Genomic DNA, 15,533 nt, shown 5'->3' on the forward strand with positions numbered 1-15,533 from the left:
CTCGTCAGCGTATAACCTGCCCAAGATATCCATAGGAGTATATGACTCCTGGGCCGGATCGCCATATTTTACCCTACGCTTGCACTTAGCAGAACGTGGTAAGGCAATAATCACCTTACAGACCGCCATTTGCAGTTGATCAACAAAGTCTGACGGCCAACAGATTTCCCCCGATGGAGAAATAGACATGCCCTGGGAGATGAATGTAGGAGACCCACCTCACGGGACCGGGGAGCCCTCAGAGGTGGATGGCTCAGTAGTACTAGACATTCTCTTTTTTCGAGAAGTCGAGACCTTATCAAGGCAAGGGAAACATAATTGAGCAGGCAGATCTACCGGAACCTCCTCACAATAAACACAGGTACTAGACTTAGTTAAAGAGGGAAAAAGGGGAAACCAGACATGGACTCCTTGCTCAGTGTGCTTAGAGGAATATGGCTACACATCACTGACAAGGCCCAATGAAGGCTGAAACGATCATCTGGGGTTACTGTGTTCCTTGTTCAGATAGGAATTGCCTTGTATTTCGGCACTGGACTGACCGTAATAGGCGGGATCAGGCTGATATACTACAGGAAAGTTCTTTTCTGTGAAAAGCATTACTGGGCTAAAAGAAGCTGCACCCAGGTGGTAAATCACCATAGAACAGGCTAACAATAATATTGAGCCAGTTGTTCATTCCTGTGAGTGTGCTTCTCTCTGTGTGTATTTAGTCTCCCAATGGGAAAAAGGGGAAACCAGACGTGGCCTCCTTGCTCTGTGTGCTTAGAGGAATATGGCTACACCTCACTAACAAGGCCCAATGAAGGCCAAAATGATCGTCTGGGGTTGCTGTGTTCCTTGTTCAGAGAGGAATTGCCTGGTATTTCGGCGCTGGACTGACCGTAATAGGCGGGATCAGACTGATATACTACAGGAAAGTTCTTTTTTGTGAAAAGCATTACTGGGTTAAAAGAAGCTGCACCCAGGTGGTAAATTGCCATAGAACAGGCTAACAAAAGTATTGAGCCAGTTGTTCGTTCCTGTGAGTGTGCTTCTCTCTGTGTGTATTTAGTCTCCCTATGGGAAAAAGGGGAAACCAGACGTGGACTCCTTGCTCAGTGTGCTTAGAGGAATATGGCTACACCTCACTGACGAGGCCCAATGAAGGCCGAAACGATCATATGGGGTTGCTGTGTTCCTTGTTCAGAGAGGAATTGCCTGGTATTTCAGCGCTGGACTGACCGTAATAGGCAGGATCAGACTGATATACTACAGGAAAGTTATTTTCTGTGAAAAGCATTACTGGGCTAAAAGAAGCTGCACCCAGGTGGTAAATTGCCATAGAACAGGCTAACAATAGTATTGAGCCAGTTGTTCGTTCCTGTGAGTGTGCTTCTCTCTGTGTGTATTAAAGAGGGAGTACCCTCTAACGCGTCACAGTCCTCCATAGCTTGCGGCTTTATTACGGACTAGTTATAAAATATAAACAATGGCACCTTTATAACCTCCAATGGCCGGGGCACTCACCACCTCCTAGGACCCGGACCACAGAAACCGTTTTGTCTCCTACACCGCCAGTCAAGCAAGGAAGTAGATTAGGCCACACCCGGTCAGAATGAATGCCTTGCAGGACCACCCCTGCACTAGGGAGAAAAGCACGCCAAAACAGCCGTGCAAATACTCCCGGAAGGAGAATAAAGTTCACCCATTGACAGAGCCTCATCTCACACAAATCGCAGCAATGACACAATAAACAATATTATATATAAACCCCCCTGTTCAATAATCCCCTTACTAGGGATATTAACCCTTGATTCTATAAAGATAAGAGGCATCACAATGTGACCCTTTCTTCTGCGTTCTCATTATGTGTATAAAAATGAAACGATCTTACCAGAATCTGCGCCATGGAACAGGAACACAGCCTCTCAAGTGTGAAAATGTAGTAGCATCGCTCCTGACATGGACTTGAGTGTAGGAAGCAGGCAGCGAAACTTGTCAACACTGATTGTTTATGGAGCTGTTAAAATGAGTCGGGATGGTTTAGCAGAAAGACTCTTCCTGCATCTCCAGACTCTAACTTTCACCCAAGCTCTGACTAAGAGGCTGACAGGACTACTTAAAACTCCAGTCCCATTCCAAAGAGTACTACCCTCCATAAGAGACTACTCCGAATCTTCCGACACTTCTCTGCCAACCTCCTGTGAAGAAGGGCAAAGAATGGGGGATGAGGGAAATGGGGGAGGTATTTAAGCCTTGGGCTGGGGTGTCTTTGCCTCCTCCTGGTGGCCAGGTTCTTATTTCCCACAAGTAATGAATGAAGCCATGGACTCTCCTCCCCTTTAGATGGAAATGTAAACATTAAAGGGACAGTCAAAATTAAACTTTCATGATTCAGATAAGACATGCCATTTTAAACAACTTTCCAATTCACTTTTATCATCAAATTTGCTTTGTTTTCTTGGTATTCTTAGTTGAAAGCTAAACCTAGGTAGGCTCATATGTTAATTTCTAAGCCCTTGAAGGCCACCTCTTATTTCAATGCATTTGACAGTTTTTCATGGTTAGCTCATGTGTACCATATAGAGAACATTGTGCTCACACCCGTGGAGTTACTTATGAGAGGGCATGTCTTTTAAAAGAACTGAAATAAGAGGGCTGTCTGCAGAGGCTTAGATACAAGGTAATCACAGAGGTAAAAATTATATTAATATAACTGTGTTGGTTATGCCAAACTGGGGAATGGGTAATATAGGGATTATCTATCTTTTTAAACAATAACAATTCTGGAGCAGACTGTCCCTTTAAAAATATGGTGGATGAATAATGTTTGTGGCTATTTATATAAAAATAGTAATGTGTTGTATTTAATAAAATAATTATTTATAAGCATATGAACAATCTGTTATTATGCATAGTGTGAAAGAAAAAGCTGTTATATGATGGAAAATTGTATCCTCCTGCTTTTCAAGCAAGTTTTTAAATATTTAACAAATGCACTTTTGTATAGAGCTGCTAGTCTGCTACAATATGATAATATGGTCAGCTTCACTTACACTTACTGTAATTTGTAACAGTGACAATAAACGAAACAGTATAAATATCAAGGTCAGTAGTACTATTGAGTTATAATTAATCCGTTTTAATATGTGCATACAGATATTCAACTGGATATTAACCAGGAAATAGATAACCCTGTAGTACTGTTTGCTTCTTATAGAACATAGATATGTATAAGTTGTAGTCCTTGCTACTATCATCATTTATTTTTCTTTATAGTCAAAAGATTTGTTTTTATAAACAGAGTGTATATCACATTACCAGATTGCACCTATTGGGTACCTGATGCAGGATAAAAACACAAGCTGAAGCCCCTTTGACCTGTATTCATTGTTTTCCTCCAACTTTTGACTGGAATGCTTGTTTAGCTATCATTCAGCTAGATTACAAGTCTTGAGCGCTATAGGGAAATTAACGACCCCAACATTTTCAGCGTTATTTCACCTCCCTATAGCGCTGCTATTACAGGTTTTAAAAAAGCAGACTTGTGGGAGCGATATGGTGGCATTGAGCTCCATACCGCACGGAAATAAAGCTCTGCTTTGACGTGCTCGTGCACCATTTCACCATAGACATCAATGGGGAGAGCCGGCAAAGAAAGCCTAACACCTGCGATCGCGGAAACAGAAGCTCCATAATGCAGCCCCATTGATGTCTATGGGGAAAAAGAAAAAGTTAAGTTTAAACCTAACACCCTAACATAAACCATGAGCTTAAACACCCCTAATCTGCTGCCCCTAACATCGCCGCCACCTACATTACAGTTATTAACCCTTAATCTGCTGCCCCTCATATCACTGCCACCTACATTATAGTTATTAACCACTAATCTGCCACCCCTAACATCGCCCCCACCTGCATTACAGTTATTAACCCTTAATCTGCTGCCCCTAGCATCACTGCCACCTACATTATAGTTATTAACCCATAATCTGCCGCCCCAATATCACTGTCACCTACTTATAGTTATTAACCCCTAATCTGCTGCCCCTAACATCGCCGCCACCTACATTATAGTTATTAACCCCTAATCTGCTGCCACCAATGTCGCCGCCAATATACTAAAGTTATTAACCCGTAATCCTAAACCTAAGTCTAACCCTAAATCTAACACCCATAACTTAAATATAATTAAAATAAATCTAAATAAACCTTACAATTATTAACTAAATAATTCCTATTTAAAACTAAATACATACTTACCAGTAAAAAAAACCTAAGCTAGCTGCAAAATAACTAATAGTTATATTGTAGCTAGTTTAGGTTTTATTGTTATTTCACAGGAAAGTTCATATTTATTTTAACTAGGTAGACTAGTTAGTAAATAGTTATTAAATATGTACTAGCTACCTAGTTAAAATAAATACAAAGTTCCCTGTAAAATAAAACCTAACCTGCCTTACACTAAAAACTAACATTACAATACAATAAAATAAATTAAATTATTAAAATACAATTTTCTAGCTTACAAAAAAAATAAACACTAAATTACAAAAAATAAAAAACGAAATTATCAAAAATAAAAAAGAATTACTCCTAATCTAATAGCCCTATCAAAATAAAAAAGCCCCCCCAAAATTAAAAAAAAACCTAGCCGTCACTAAACTGCCAATGGCCCTTAAAAGGGCCTTTTACGGGCAGTGCCCCAAAGAAATCAGCTCTTTTACCTGTAAAAAAAAAAAATACAAACACCCCCAACAGTAAAACCCACCACCCACCCAACCAAACCCCCCAAATAAAAACCTATCTAAATAAACCTAAGCTAAACATTGCCCTGAAAAGGGTATTTGGATGGACATTGCCCTTAAAAGGACATTTAGCTCTTTTACATTGCCCAAAACCCTAACCTAAAAAAAAACACCCAAAAAACCCTTAAAAAAAAACTAGCACTAACCCCCGACGATCCACTTACAGTTATCGAAGTCCGGATATCCATCCTCATCCAGCCGGCGAAGTCCTCATCCAAGCGGAAATAAGTCTTCATCCAGGAGGCCTCTTCGATCTTCATCCACCCAGCGAAGTCCTCATCCAAGCAGAAAGAAGTCTTCATCCAGACAGCATCTTCTATCTTCATCCATCCAGCGCGGAACGGTTCCATCTTTAAGACATCCGGCGCAGAGCATCCTCTTCTTACGGTAGTTGCTGGAAATTGAAGGTTCCCTTTAAGTAACGTCATCCAAGATGCCGTCCCTTACATTCCTATTGGCTGAAAGATTTCTATCAGCCAATAGGAATTAAAGGAAAAAATGCTATTGGCTGTTGCAATCAGCCAATAGGATTGAGCTTTCATCCTATTGGCTTATCCAATCAACCAATATGATTTATCTCTCATTCTATTGGCTGTTCCAATCAGCTAATAGGATGAAAGCTCAATCCTATTAGAAGATTGCAACAGCCAATAGAATTTCTTCCCCTTTAAGTCCTATTGGCTGATAGAAATCTTTCAACCAATATGAATGTAAGGGACGCCATCTTGGATGACGTCACTTAAAGGGAACCTTCATTTTCCAGCGACGACCATAAAAAGAGAATGCTAAGCACCGGATGGATGAAGATAGAAGATGAAGTCTGAATGAAATTTATATTAAAGTGAAAGAGATAGAAAGCATTATATTGGCACACTTGCAGGTTATATTACCAGGGAGAACGGGTGGTGAAGGGCGGTATGTATATCCGAAATTCAACCATTAATTCATAAAACATAACCTTTATTAATTATTGAAGTATAAAAGCTGTGGACCATGCCACCATTAAAAAAAAAAAAAAAAAAAAAAAGTGTAAGTGTAATATGTGTGATTGTGTTTGTTTTAAAAGCACAAAAAAAACAACAAATAGTAAGCACTGCTAATCCTCCAAAGTAGGCAAAAATTCCTAGCGGTCAATTCTTGGACATTGATAGAACATAGGTGGAAAAACACAGTTTGTATATATAAACACAAATTGTTAATATAAGTTGATTGTCAATATAATTATAAGGTGAACAGTTTCTCAGTATCTGTATCCTCCAATAAGAAAGTGTCAGAACAATCCTGCACCAAATGGAACATATTATATTTGTTGGGAAAATAACACGATCACCTATTTGCCATTTAGTAGTATATATGACAATCAAATTTGCTATATTGTGTTTAATAGATATTGTAGTAAGACTATTCCACAGAATTAATTAAACTAGAAAAGTAGGTACTATAACAGCACTGTGTAAATAAAAGGCTGGAAGAAATAAGAACTTTCCTCTACGTTACTCCAGCCTGTTATCCAAATGTAACTTTATTTCTAGCATAAAAAAACAGTCACTAGTTATAATGTTACCAGAGGTTTGTATATTGAAATTACACAGGTATTAACCACCAGCGGCTAGCGTTATAGTTTTATTATCCTATTACTTTTAACTATCGGCAATCTAGGAGCACACCCCTATGGGGGAAATTACTAGCTTTAACAGTTAAATGTTAATATCAGAGTAGTAGTGGAGCTAGGATCCAACACTAGATAAATATCGCCATTAAATGCCAACGTCGCCGCTACAATTCTACAGTTTCTATATCATTACAGCAAAGTCAACATGGAGGAGAAGCAGTGCGAACGCCTGGCGCACGTTTCACATCTGCTTTGTCAAAGGCCAAAGGACCTGATCTGACAGTGCGGATCAGGTCCGACAGACATTGCTGAATGCAGTGAGCAATAAGCTCTTTGTATTCAGCATTGCACCAGCAACTCACAAGAGCTGCTGGTGCAATGCCGCCCCCTGCAGACTCACGGCCAATGGGCCACCAGCAGGGAGGTGTCAATCAACCCGATCGCACTCGACTGGGTTGTATTGTGGCGATTCCTGTCCGCTGCTCCATAATTTGTGCTTCTGGCAAGTCGGAAGACTCGCCAGACACACAGGCCCTCAAGCTCCATACGGAGCTTGATAAATGGGACTCTTAGGGTTAGGGTTACTTTAGGGTTAGGGGTTAATATATTTATGTAGAGTTAGTGATGTGGGAGGTCAGAGGTTTAGGGGTTAATAATTTATTTTAGTATATTTTGTTGTGGGGAGCTTGCGGTATAGTGGTTAATAGGTTTATTATAGCGGCGGTGTGGGCGGACGGCAGATTAGGGGTTAATAATATTTAAATAGTGTTTGTCATGCGGGAGGGCAGCGGTTTAGGAGTTAATAGGTTTATTATAGTGGCGACGATGTCGAGGAGCGACGGAATAGGGGTTAATACATTTTAATAATGGCGGCGATGTCCGGTTAATACATTAATTTTAGTGTTTGCAATGCGGGAGGGCCTCGCTTTAGGGGTTAATAGGTAGTATATGGGTGTTAGTGTACTTTGTAACACTTTAGTTATGAGTTTTATGTTACAGCTTTGTAACGTAAAACTCATAACTACTGACTTTAGATGGCGGTACGGATCTTGTGGTTATAGAATGTACTGCTCACTTTTTGGCCTCCCAGGCAAACTCGTAATACCGGCGCTATGGAAGTTCCATTGAAAAAGGACTTTTTTAAAAAGTGCAGTTACTGATGTTGCGTGACGGCCAAAAAGGTGTGCGGTACACCTATACCTACAAGACTTGTAATAGCGGCGTTAGGGAAAAAGCAGCGTTATGAAGCATAACATTGCTTTTTCACTCATAACGCAAAACTCGTAATCTAGCTGATTATTAACTTGACTGAGCAAACCAGAGTTCAGTTTTTCTGTTTTATAAGTTTGGGCTTCATTATTTTGCATAGATATACAGATATTTTGTGCATTAAAGCCAAATTTATAAGTAATTAAAAGGATATTAAAGTCATTTTTTATTTTTGCATCAGACATTAATCAGTGCATTGCAAAAATAAATCTGCATAAAAAAAAATGTTTTAAAAGCATATCAAGCTGCCCTTTTCTTGCCATTATTAAAGCATATAAAGCTGCCATTTATCTTCTTTGCTGTGACCAATTAAGGACAAATATAGATGATTTTCTGCACATATTAGGCAGTCACTAGGCAGAATGAAGGTGGGCAATGTTTCTGGATATTTTGCAGCCCTATTTATAATGCAGGATTTGCTATCAATATCAGACACTATGAATAGTGAACACTCTAGTGTTACAAGTGAATGATTAAAAAGAAATAACAGAGAATGTTTAGCATCCCTTTAGTTCACCCTATACTTTCAATGGTTGTAGCAGCCATGCTAAACATTGCTCTCAAGCTCAACATATAAACATGCTAAAAAAGAGTAAGAGGGCTACTATATAACATTCAACTTGTAATCTGAGCGCAAGAATAAGATCATTATTGATACTGTGGTGTTAACAGTAATATTGTTGTGCTATACTTGTAATCTATGCCTTTATGATAAATTAAGTTTTGAGTGTAATGTCTCTTTAACAGATCCATAACAACTGAAAGTAATTTTATTCTCTTTTACCCACTTCAAAAAATAAATAAAACATTTAATCATTTTTGAGTTAGTTCTTTTATCATATTTAAAAACTTGCTGTACAGCTTCTTGTTCGCTAGTACTGTAGAAATGTTTAGTGCATTGTTAATAATGCTTATTATTTACCTTTTGCCTATATCAATATTATACAGTTTTTTTCATGTCCTTGGATGTCTTGTTTGTTAGGTAGCAGACACACTAATTAATATATGTATATGACAGAGTATGTCCACTCCCTCCCGTTACCCAGCAATTCAGCAATTCAACTAATGCCATAATGCGGCGCTTGATCTGTGACTTGAAGATCACAGAACATTGTGGCGGATAACTTACTGCACACGCCTTATAGAATTGCAAACAAAGATGACAGTGCCCCTCATAGACAAACTGATAGTATTTTTCCAAACTAACTATGTTAAAAATATGAAAGAGGAGCATATATTTAATCTATTAAATGTGTTTGGGGACAGCACATTGAATATAGTCATTTAACAATTACTTTATTGAATTTATTGAATCTCAAGCTGAAGTCTTCCATTGGAAATCTGCCCTCCACATAGGTTGTTCAAACTAGCCAGTCTGAAGGCTCTTACTGCTATCCTTTCCAATTTATCAAGTAATTGTCACCAATTTACCGTATCTTCTGTTTCATTGCTGCCCGTGAACACACATGCCATCTCATATGTGGGAAACAGTGGGGTCCAGCCATTTTCTGTACAGTTCCTGCTGATCACAACTGTGGAACAAAATAGTCATTTGGTAAATATTCCCCAGCAAACTATTGCAAATGATTTAAATACACTTGTTCATCCCAACTTTTATTTGTATTATTGTTATTAATAAATTGATGTTTTGGATGCAGTGTTTAGTTTTGCTTGTTTTCTTGTCTTTCTCATAATCCCTTCAGAGCTTTGCATAAGATAAGATTTCCTTTAATGTATTTACCTAAAACTCCCACCCTTTATAAACTAATAAACGTTTCTTGCTAATATATATATATATATATATATATATATATATATATATATATATATATGTACATTTGTATGGTGATTACATGTTGTAAGATAGTAGGGAGAGCACAAATAGCAATAGTCAGTATTTGTAAAGAGTTAAATCGACACTAAAGTCAAAATAAACTTTAATGATTCTGATAGATTGTGCGCTATAATATAAAAGGCCAAGTGTGTCCAAAGCTGACATGCGCAATAGATACAGCGCGAGGACAAACACACCTGGCCTTCAACACACTGACCTGGCATCTGGGCCTGGGCCGATCGTGCTAGATAGGGGGCGTGGCCGGACGTGACACGGACGGGGCTGGGATTGACTCGGACGGGGGCCGTGAGGGGCTGGACGTGAAATGGGCGGGGCCGTGCGTACGGGAGAGAGAAAGCTCACAAGAGGGGTGATAGAGAGAGAGAAAAAGAGGGGGGATAGAGTGAGGGGGAGAGGGACAGCAAAAGAGAGGGGGAAGGGAGAGCAAAAGAAAGGGAGAGACAGAGAGAGAGAGCAAAATAGGGGAGATAGAGAGAGCAAAAGAGAAGGAGACAGCAAAAGAGAGGGGGAGAAAGGGGAGAGAGAGAGAGCAAAAGAGAGGGAAAAAGAGGGGGGATAGAGAGAGAGCAAAAGAGGGGGGATATAGAGAGCAAAAGAGAGGGAGAGAGACAGCAAAAGAGAGGGAGAAGGAGAGCAAAAGAAAGGGGAGAGAGCAAAAGAGATGGGAGAGAGAGCAAAAGACGGGGAAAGAGCGCAAAAGAGGGGAGAAAGAGGGGGGATAGAGAGAGAGCAGAAGAGAGGGGATAGAGAGAGACCAAAAGAGGGGGGATAGTGAGAGCAAAAGAGAGGGGGATAGAGAGAGCAAAAGAGAGGGGGGAGTGACCGCAAAAGAGAGGGGGTGGGAGAGCAAAAGAAAGAGAGAGAGAGAGAGAGCAAAATAGGGGAGTTAGAGAGAGAAAAAGAGAGGGAGAGAGACAGCAAAAGAGAGGGGGAGAAAGGGGAGAGAGAGAGAAAAAGAGAGGGGAGAGAGAGCAAAAGAGAGGGGGAAGAGTGCAAAAGAGGGGTGAGAGAGGGCGTAAAAGAGAAGGGGGAAAAGAGAGGAGGAAAGAGAGGGGGAGAGAGAGATAGAGAGCAAAAGAGAGGGGAGAGAGAGAGCAAAAGAGAGGGGGAAGAGCACAAAAGAGAGGGGAGAGAAAGCACAAAAGAGAGGGGGGAAAGAGAGGGGGAGAGAGAGAGCATAAGAGAGGGGGGAGAGAGAGAGCAGAAGAGAGGGGAGAGAAAGAGCAAAAGAGAGGGGGAGAGAGACAGCAATAGAGAGGGGAGAATGAGAGCAAAATAAAGGGGAGAGAGAGAGCAAAAGAGGGGGGATAGAGAGAGCAAATGAGGGGGGATAGAGAGAGAGCAAAAGAGAGAGGAGAGAGGGCAAAAGAGAGGGGGAGAGAGAGAGCATAAGAGAGGGGGGAGAGAGAGAGCAGAAGAGAGGGGAGAGAAAGAGCAAAAGAGAGGGGGAGAGAGACAGCAATAGAGAGGGGAGAATGAGAGCAAAATAAAGGGGAGAGAGAGAGCAAAAGAGGGGGGATAGAGAGAGCAAATGAGGGGGGATAGAGAGAGCAAAAGAGAGGAGGCATAGAGAGCAAAAGAGAGGGGGAAGAGAGAGAATAAGAGAGGGGGAGAGAGAGAGAGAGAGAGAGAGAGAGAGAGCAAAAGAGAGGGGGAGAGAAAGAGCAAAAGAAAGGGGGAGAGAGACAGCAAAAGAGAGGGGAGAAAGAGATCAAAAGAAAGGGGAGAAAGAGAGAGCAAACGAGGGGGGATAGAAAGAGCAAAAGCGAGGGGAAAGAGAGAGCAAAAGAGTTGGGGGGAGAGGGAGAGCAAAATAGAGGGAGAGAGTAAAAGAGAGGGGGGGAGAGAGAGAGCAAAAGAAGGGGATAGAGAGAGCAAAAGAGGGGGATAGAGAGACAGCAAAAGAGAGGGAGAGAGACAGCAAAAGAGAGGTGGGGAGAGAGCAAAAGAAAGGGGGGAGAGAGAAAGCAAAAGAGGGGGATAGAGAGGGCAAAAGAGAGGGGGAGAGAGACAGCAAAAGAGAGGGGGAGAGAGCAAAATAAAGGGAGGAAAAGAGAAAAAGAGGAGGTTAAAGAGAGCAAAAGATAGGGAGAGAGACAGCAAAAGAGAGGGGAGGGAGAGAGACAGCAAGAGAGAGAGAGAGAGAGAGAGAGAGAGAGCAAAAGAGAGGGAGGAGAGCGCAAAAGAGAGGGAGTAAAAAAGAGGGGGAGATAGAGAGTAAAATAGAGAGAGGGGAGATAGAGAGCAAAAGAGAGGGAAAGAGAGCAAAAGAGAGGGGGGGAGAGAGCAAAGGAGAGGGGGAGAGAGAGAGATCAAAACAGAGGGAGGAGAGCGCTAAAGAGAGGGAGTAAAAGAGAGGGGGAGAGAGAGAGAGAAATAGAGAGAGAGGGAGAGAGAGAGAGCAAAGAGAGGGAGAGAGAGCAAAAGAGAGGGGGGGAGAGGGGGCGAGAGAGCAGAAGAGAGGGGGGAAGAGAGAGCAAAAGAGAGGGGACAGAGAAAGCAAAAGAAAGGAGGGATAGAGAGAGAGCAAGTGGTGTAACCTCTGTACTGCAATAAATGTCCCGTGTACACCGGCTTTAGGACTAGTATAAATATATACAGGTATAGATATATACAGATATATAAAGAAATGTATATTAAAAACATTTTCTACTATATGAAAAAATTAACGGCCAGATTACAAGTTTTGCGTTATGAGGGGTGCAGTACTAACTTGCACGTTATTGTCAGCGCTCACTTACCTACAGCGCTTGTATTACAGGTTTTTACAAACCCAGCGTTAAAAGTCAAGAAGTAAGCGTAGAGCAAAATTGTGCTCCATACCGCACTCCAATACCAGCGCTGCTTAAGTCAGTGGTGAGCTGGTCGAACGTGCTTGTGTACAATTTCCCCATAGACATCAATGGGGAGAGCCAGCTGAGAAAGAGTCTAACACCTGCAATAAAGCAGCATAAAGCTCCGTAATGCAGCCCCATTGATTCCTATGGGGAAACAAATTTTATGTTTACACCTGACACCCTAACATGAACCCAGAGTCTAAACACCCCTAATCTTACATTTATTAACCCCTAATCTGCCGCCCCCGACACCTACATTATACTGATTAACCCCTAATCTGCCACTCCGGACATCGCCGTCACTATAATAAACATATTAATCCCTAAACCACCGCATTCCCGCATCTCAAATTCTAGTTAAATAGTATTAACCCCTAATCTCCCGCCCCTAACATTGCCACCAGCTACCTACATTTATTAACCCCTAATCTGCCACCCCCAACATCACCGTCACTATACTATATTTATTAACCCCTTAACCTAAGTCTAACCCTAACACCCCCTAACTTAAATATAATTAAATAAAATCTAAATCAAACCTACTATTAATAACTAAATAATTCCTATTTAAAACTAAATACTTTCCTGTAGAATAAACCCTAACCTAGCTACAATATAACTAATAGTTACATTGTAGCTGGCTTAGGTTTAATTTTTATTTCACAGGCACGGAGCATCCTCTTTCAACGAAGTCTTCTTCCCGAATAAATGTTTATTTAAGTGACGTCATTCAAGATGACGTCCCTTAGATTCCAATTGGCTGATAGAATTCTATCAGCCAATCGGAATTAAGGTTGAAAAAATCCTATTGGCTGATACAATCAGCCAATAGGATTGAACTTCAATTCTATTGGCTGATCCAATCAGACAATAGGATTGAGCTCACATTCTATTGGCTGTTCCAATCAGCCAATAAAATACCAGCTCAATCCTATTGGCTGATTGGATCAGCCAATAGGATTGAAGTTCAATCCTATTGGCTGATTGCATCAACCAATAGGATTTTTTCAACCTTAATTCCGATTGGCTGATAGAATTCTATCAGCCAATCGGAATCTAAGGGACGCCATCTTGGATGACGTCACTTAAAGAAACATTCATTCTGGAAGACTTTGTTGGAAGAGGATGCTCCGCGCCGGATGTCTTGAAGATGAAGCCGCTCTGCGCCGGATGGATGAAGATAGAAGATGCCATCTTGATGAAGACTTCTGCCCGTCTGGAGGACCACTTCTCCTGGCTTGGATGAAGACTTCTCCCGGCTTCGTTGAGGACTTCTTGCCGCTTCGATGAGGACTTCTCCCGGCTTCGTTGAGGATGGATGTAGGATCTTTAAAACTGTAAGTGGATCTTCATGGGTCAGTGTTAGGTTTTTTAAGGGTTTATTGGATCGGTTTTATTTTTAGGTTAGGGTTTGGGCGGCAATAGAGCTAAATGCACTTTTAAGGGCAATGCCCATCCAAATGCCCTTTTCAAGGCAATGGGAAGCTTAGGTTTTTTTAGTTAGGGTTTTATTTGGGGGGTTGGTTGTGTGGGTGGTGGGTTTTACTGTTGGGGGGGTTGTTTGAATTTTTTTTCAGGTAAAAGAGCTGATTTCTTTGAGGCAATGCCCCGCAAAAGGCCCTTTTAAGGGCAATTGGTAGTTTAGTTTAGGCTGGGGGGGTGTTATTTGTGGGGGGGACTTTTTTATTTTGATAGGGCTATTAGATTAGGTGCAATTAGTTTAAATATCTTGTAATTTGTTTTTTTATTTTGTGTAAATTAGTGGGGGGGGTTGTAATTTAGGTAATTGTATTTAATGTATTTAATTGTATTTTTAGGTAATTTATTTAATTGTAGTGTAGTGTTAGGTGTTAGTGTAACTTAGGTTAGGTTTTATTTTACAGGTAAATTTGTATTTATTTTAGCTAGGTAGTTATTAAATAGTTAATAACTATTTAGTAACTATTCTACCTAGTTAAAATAAACACAAACTTGCCTGTGAAATAAAAATAAAACCTAAGCTAGCTACAATGTAACTATTAGTTATATTGTAGCTAGCTTAGGGTTTATTTTACAGGTATTTTGTTTTAAATAGGAATTATTCAGTTATTAATTGTAGGTTTTCTTTAGATTTATTTTAATTATATTTAAGTTAGGGGTGGTAGGGTTAGGGTTAGACTTAGGTTTAGGGGTTAATAAATATAGTATAGTGGCGGCGACGTTGGGGGTGGCAGATTAGGGGTTTATAAATGTAGGTAGGTGGCGGCGATGTTAGGGACAGCAGATTAGGGTTGAATGTCTTGCCTCGTATATTATATGTCCTGCAAGCCTTACCCATTCCACTTCCAACCAACTTTCTTTCGTCCATGCAGTCAAAAATTCTAGAATTTGTATGGGACAAGAAAGCTGCCAGAATAAACAAAAATATTATGAGTACACCTTTACTGAATGGCGGGTTGGGAGTCCCCGACCTGGTGAAATACAGATATGCAATCTACCTACAACGAATATTAGACTGGCATTATAATTTTCAAAATAAGGCCTGGGTACAGTTGGAACATGAAATGTCAAGCTTTAACCATTTGGGATCCCAATGCTGGTCTGGTTTAGGCGGTACAAATAGGGACAATAAGCTACACACGTTAATCTCTGAGACCTTTAAAATTTGGAGTAATGTCTTATTAAGATTTCCACATGTGTCTTCAAGACACTCCCCTTTGACCCCTCTTAGTGAAAATGAAGACTTTATACCCGGGACTCGTTGCTCCCGCTACAGAACTAGTATGACAAACAGAACACTGCAGGTACGCCAACTGGGAAATGAGCAGGCATTTTACACAAGGGATAAACTGGTGGAGGAGGGCCTTCAGATGTTTGGGGACTGGCTTTTTCATCAGCAATGTATCTCCTTTATCTCTAAACACAGCGATAGGAGAAACCTAATCAGACCCCTAACTCAATTTGAAACCATGTGCACCTCGTTAAAACCAATAGGCCATTCCCTTTCCATATTATACAAAATCTTGCAGATACAACCTTGGGGCTATAGCCCATATTACTTGGAGAGATGGAATAATGAACTAGGTCTTGATATTAACCAAGGTGAGGCAAAGAGAGTCTTTCATAATATGGCTAGGTCATCAGTGTCAGCCAAATTAACAGAATTAAATCTCAAAATACTTCACAGGTGG

The 15,533-nt window shown here is 40.7% G+C and overlaps 1 protein-coding gene across 1 annotated transcript in view; it reads right to left on the minus strand.

Moving 5' to 3' along the window:
- Nucleotides 1-15,533, minus strand: part of LOC128663743 (vasoactive intestinal polypeptide receptor-like) — a 299,650-nt gene that overhangs the window by 264,834 nt on the left and 19,283 nt on the right. Inside the window, exon 4 of the mRNA XM_053718222.1 lies at nucleotides 9,103-9,203. Within this exon, the coding sequence (XP_053574197.1) occupies nucleotides 9,103-9,203 (101 nt within the window). The remainder of the gene's footprint in view (nucleotides 1-9,102; nucleotides 9,204-15,533) is intronic.

Source organism: Bombina bombina, chromosome 1, assembly GCF_027579735.1.
Source record: "Bombina bombina isolate aBomBom1 chromosome 1, aBomBom1.pri, whole genome shotgun sequence".
NCBI classification, from domain to species: Eukaryota; Metazoa; Chordata; class Amphibia; order Anura; family Bombinatoridae; genus Bombina; species Bombina bombina.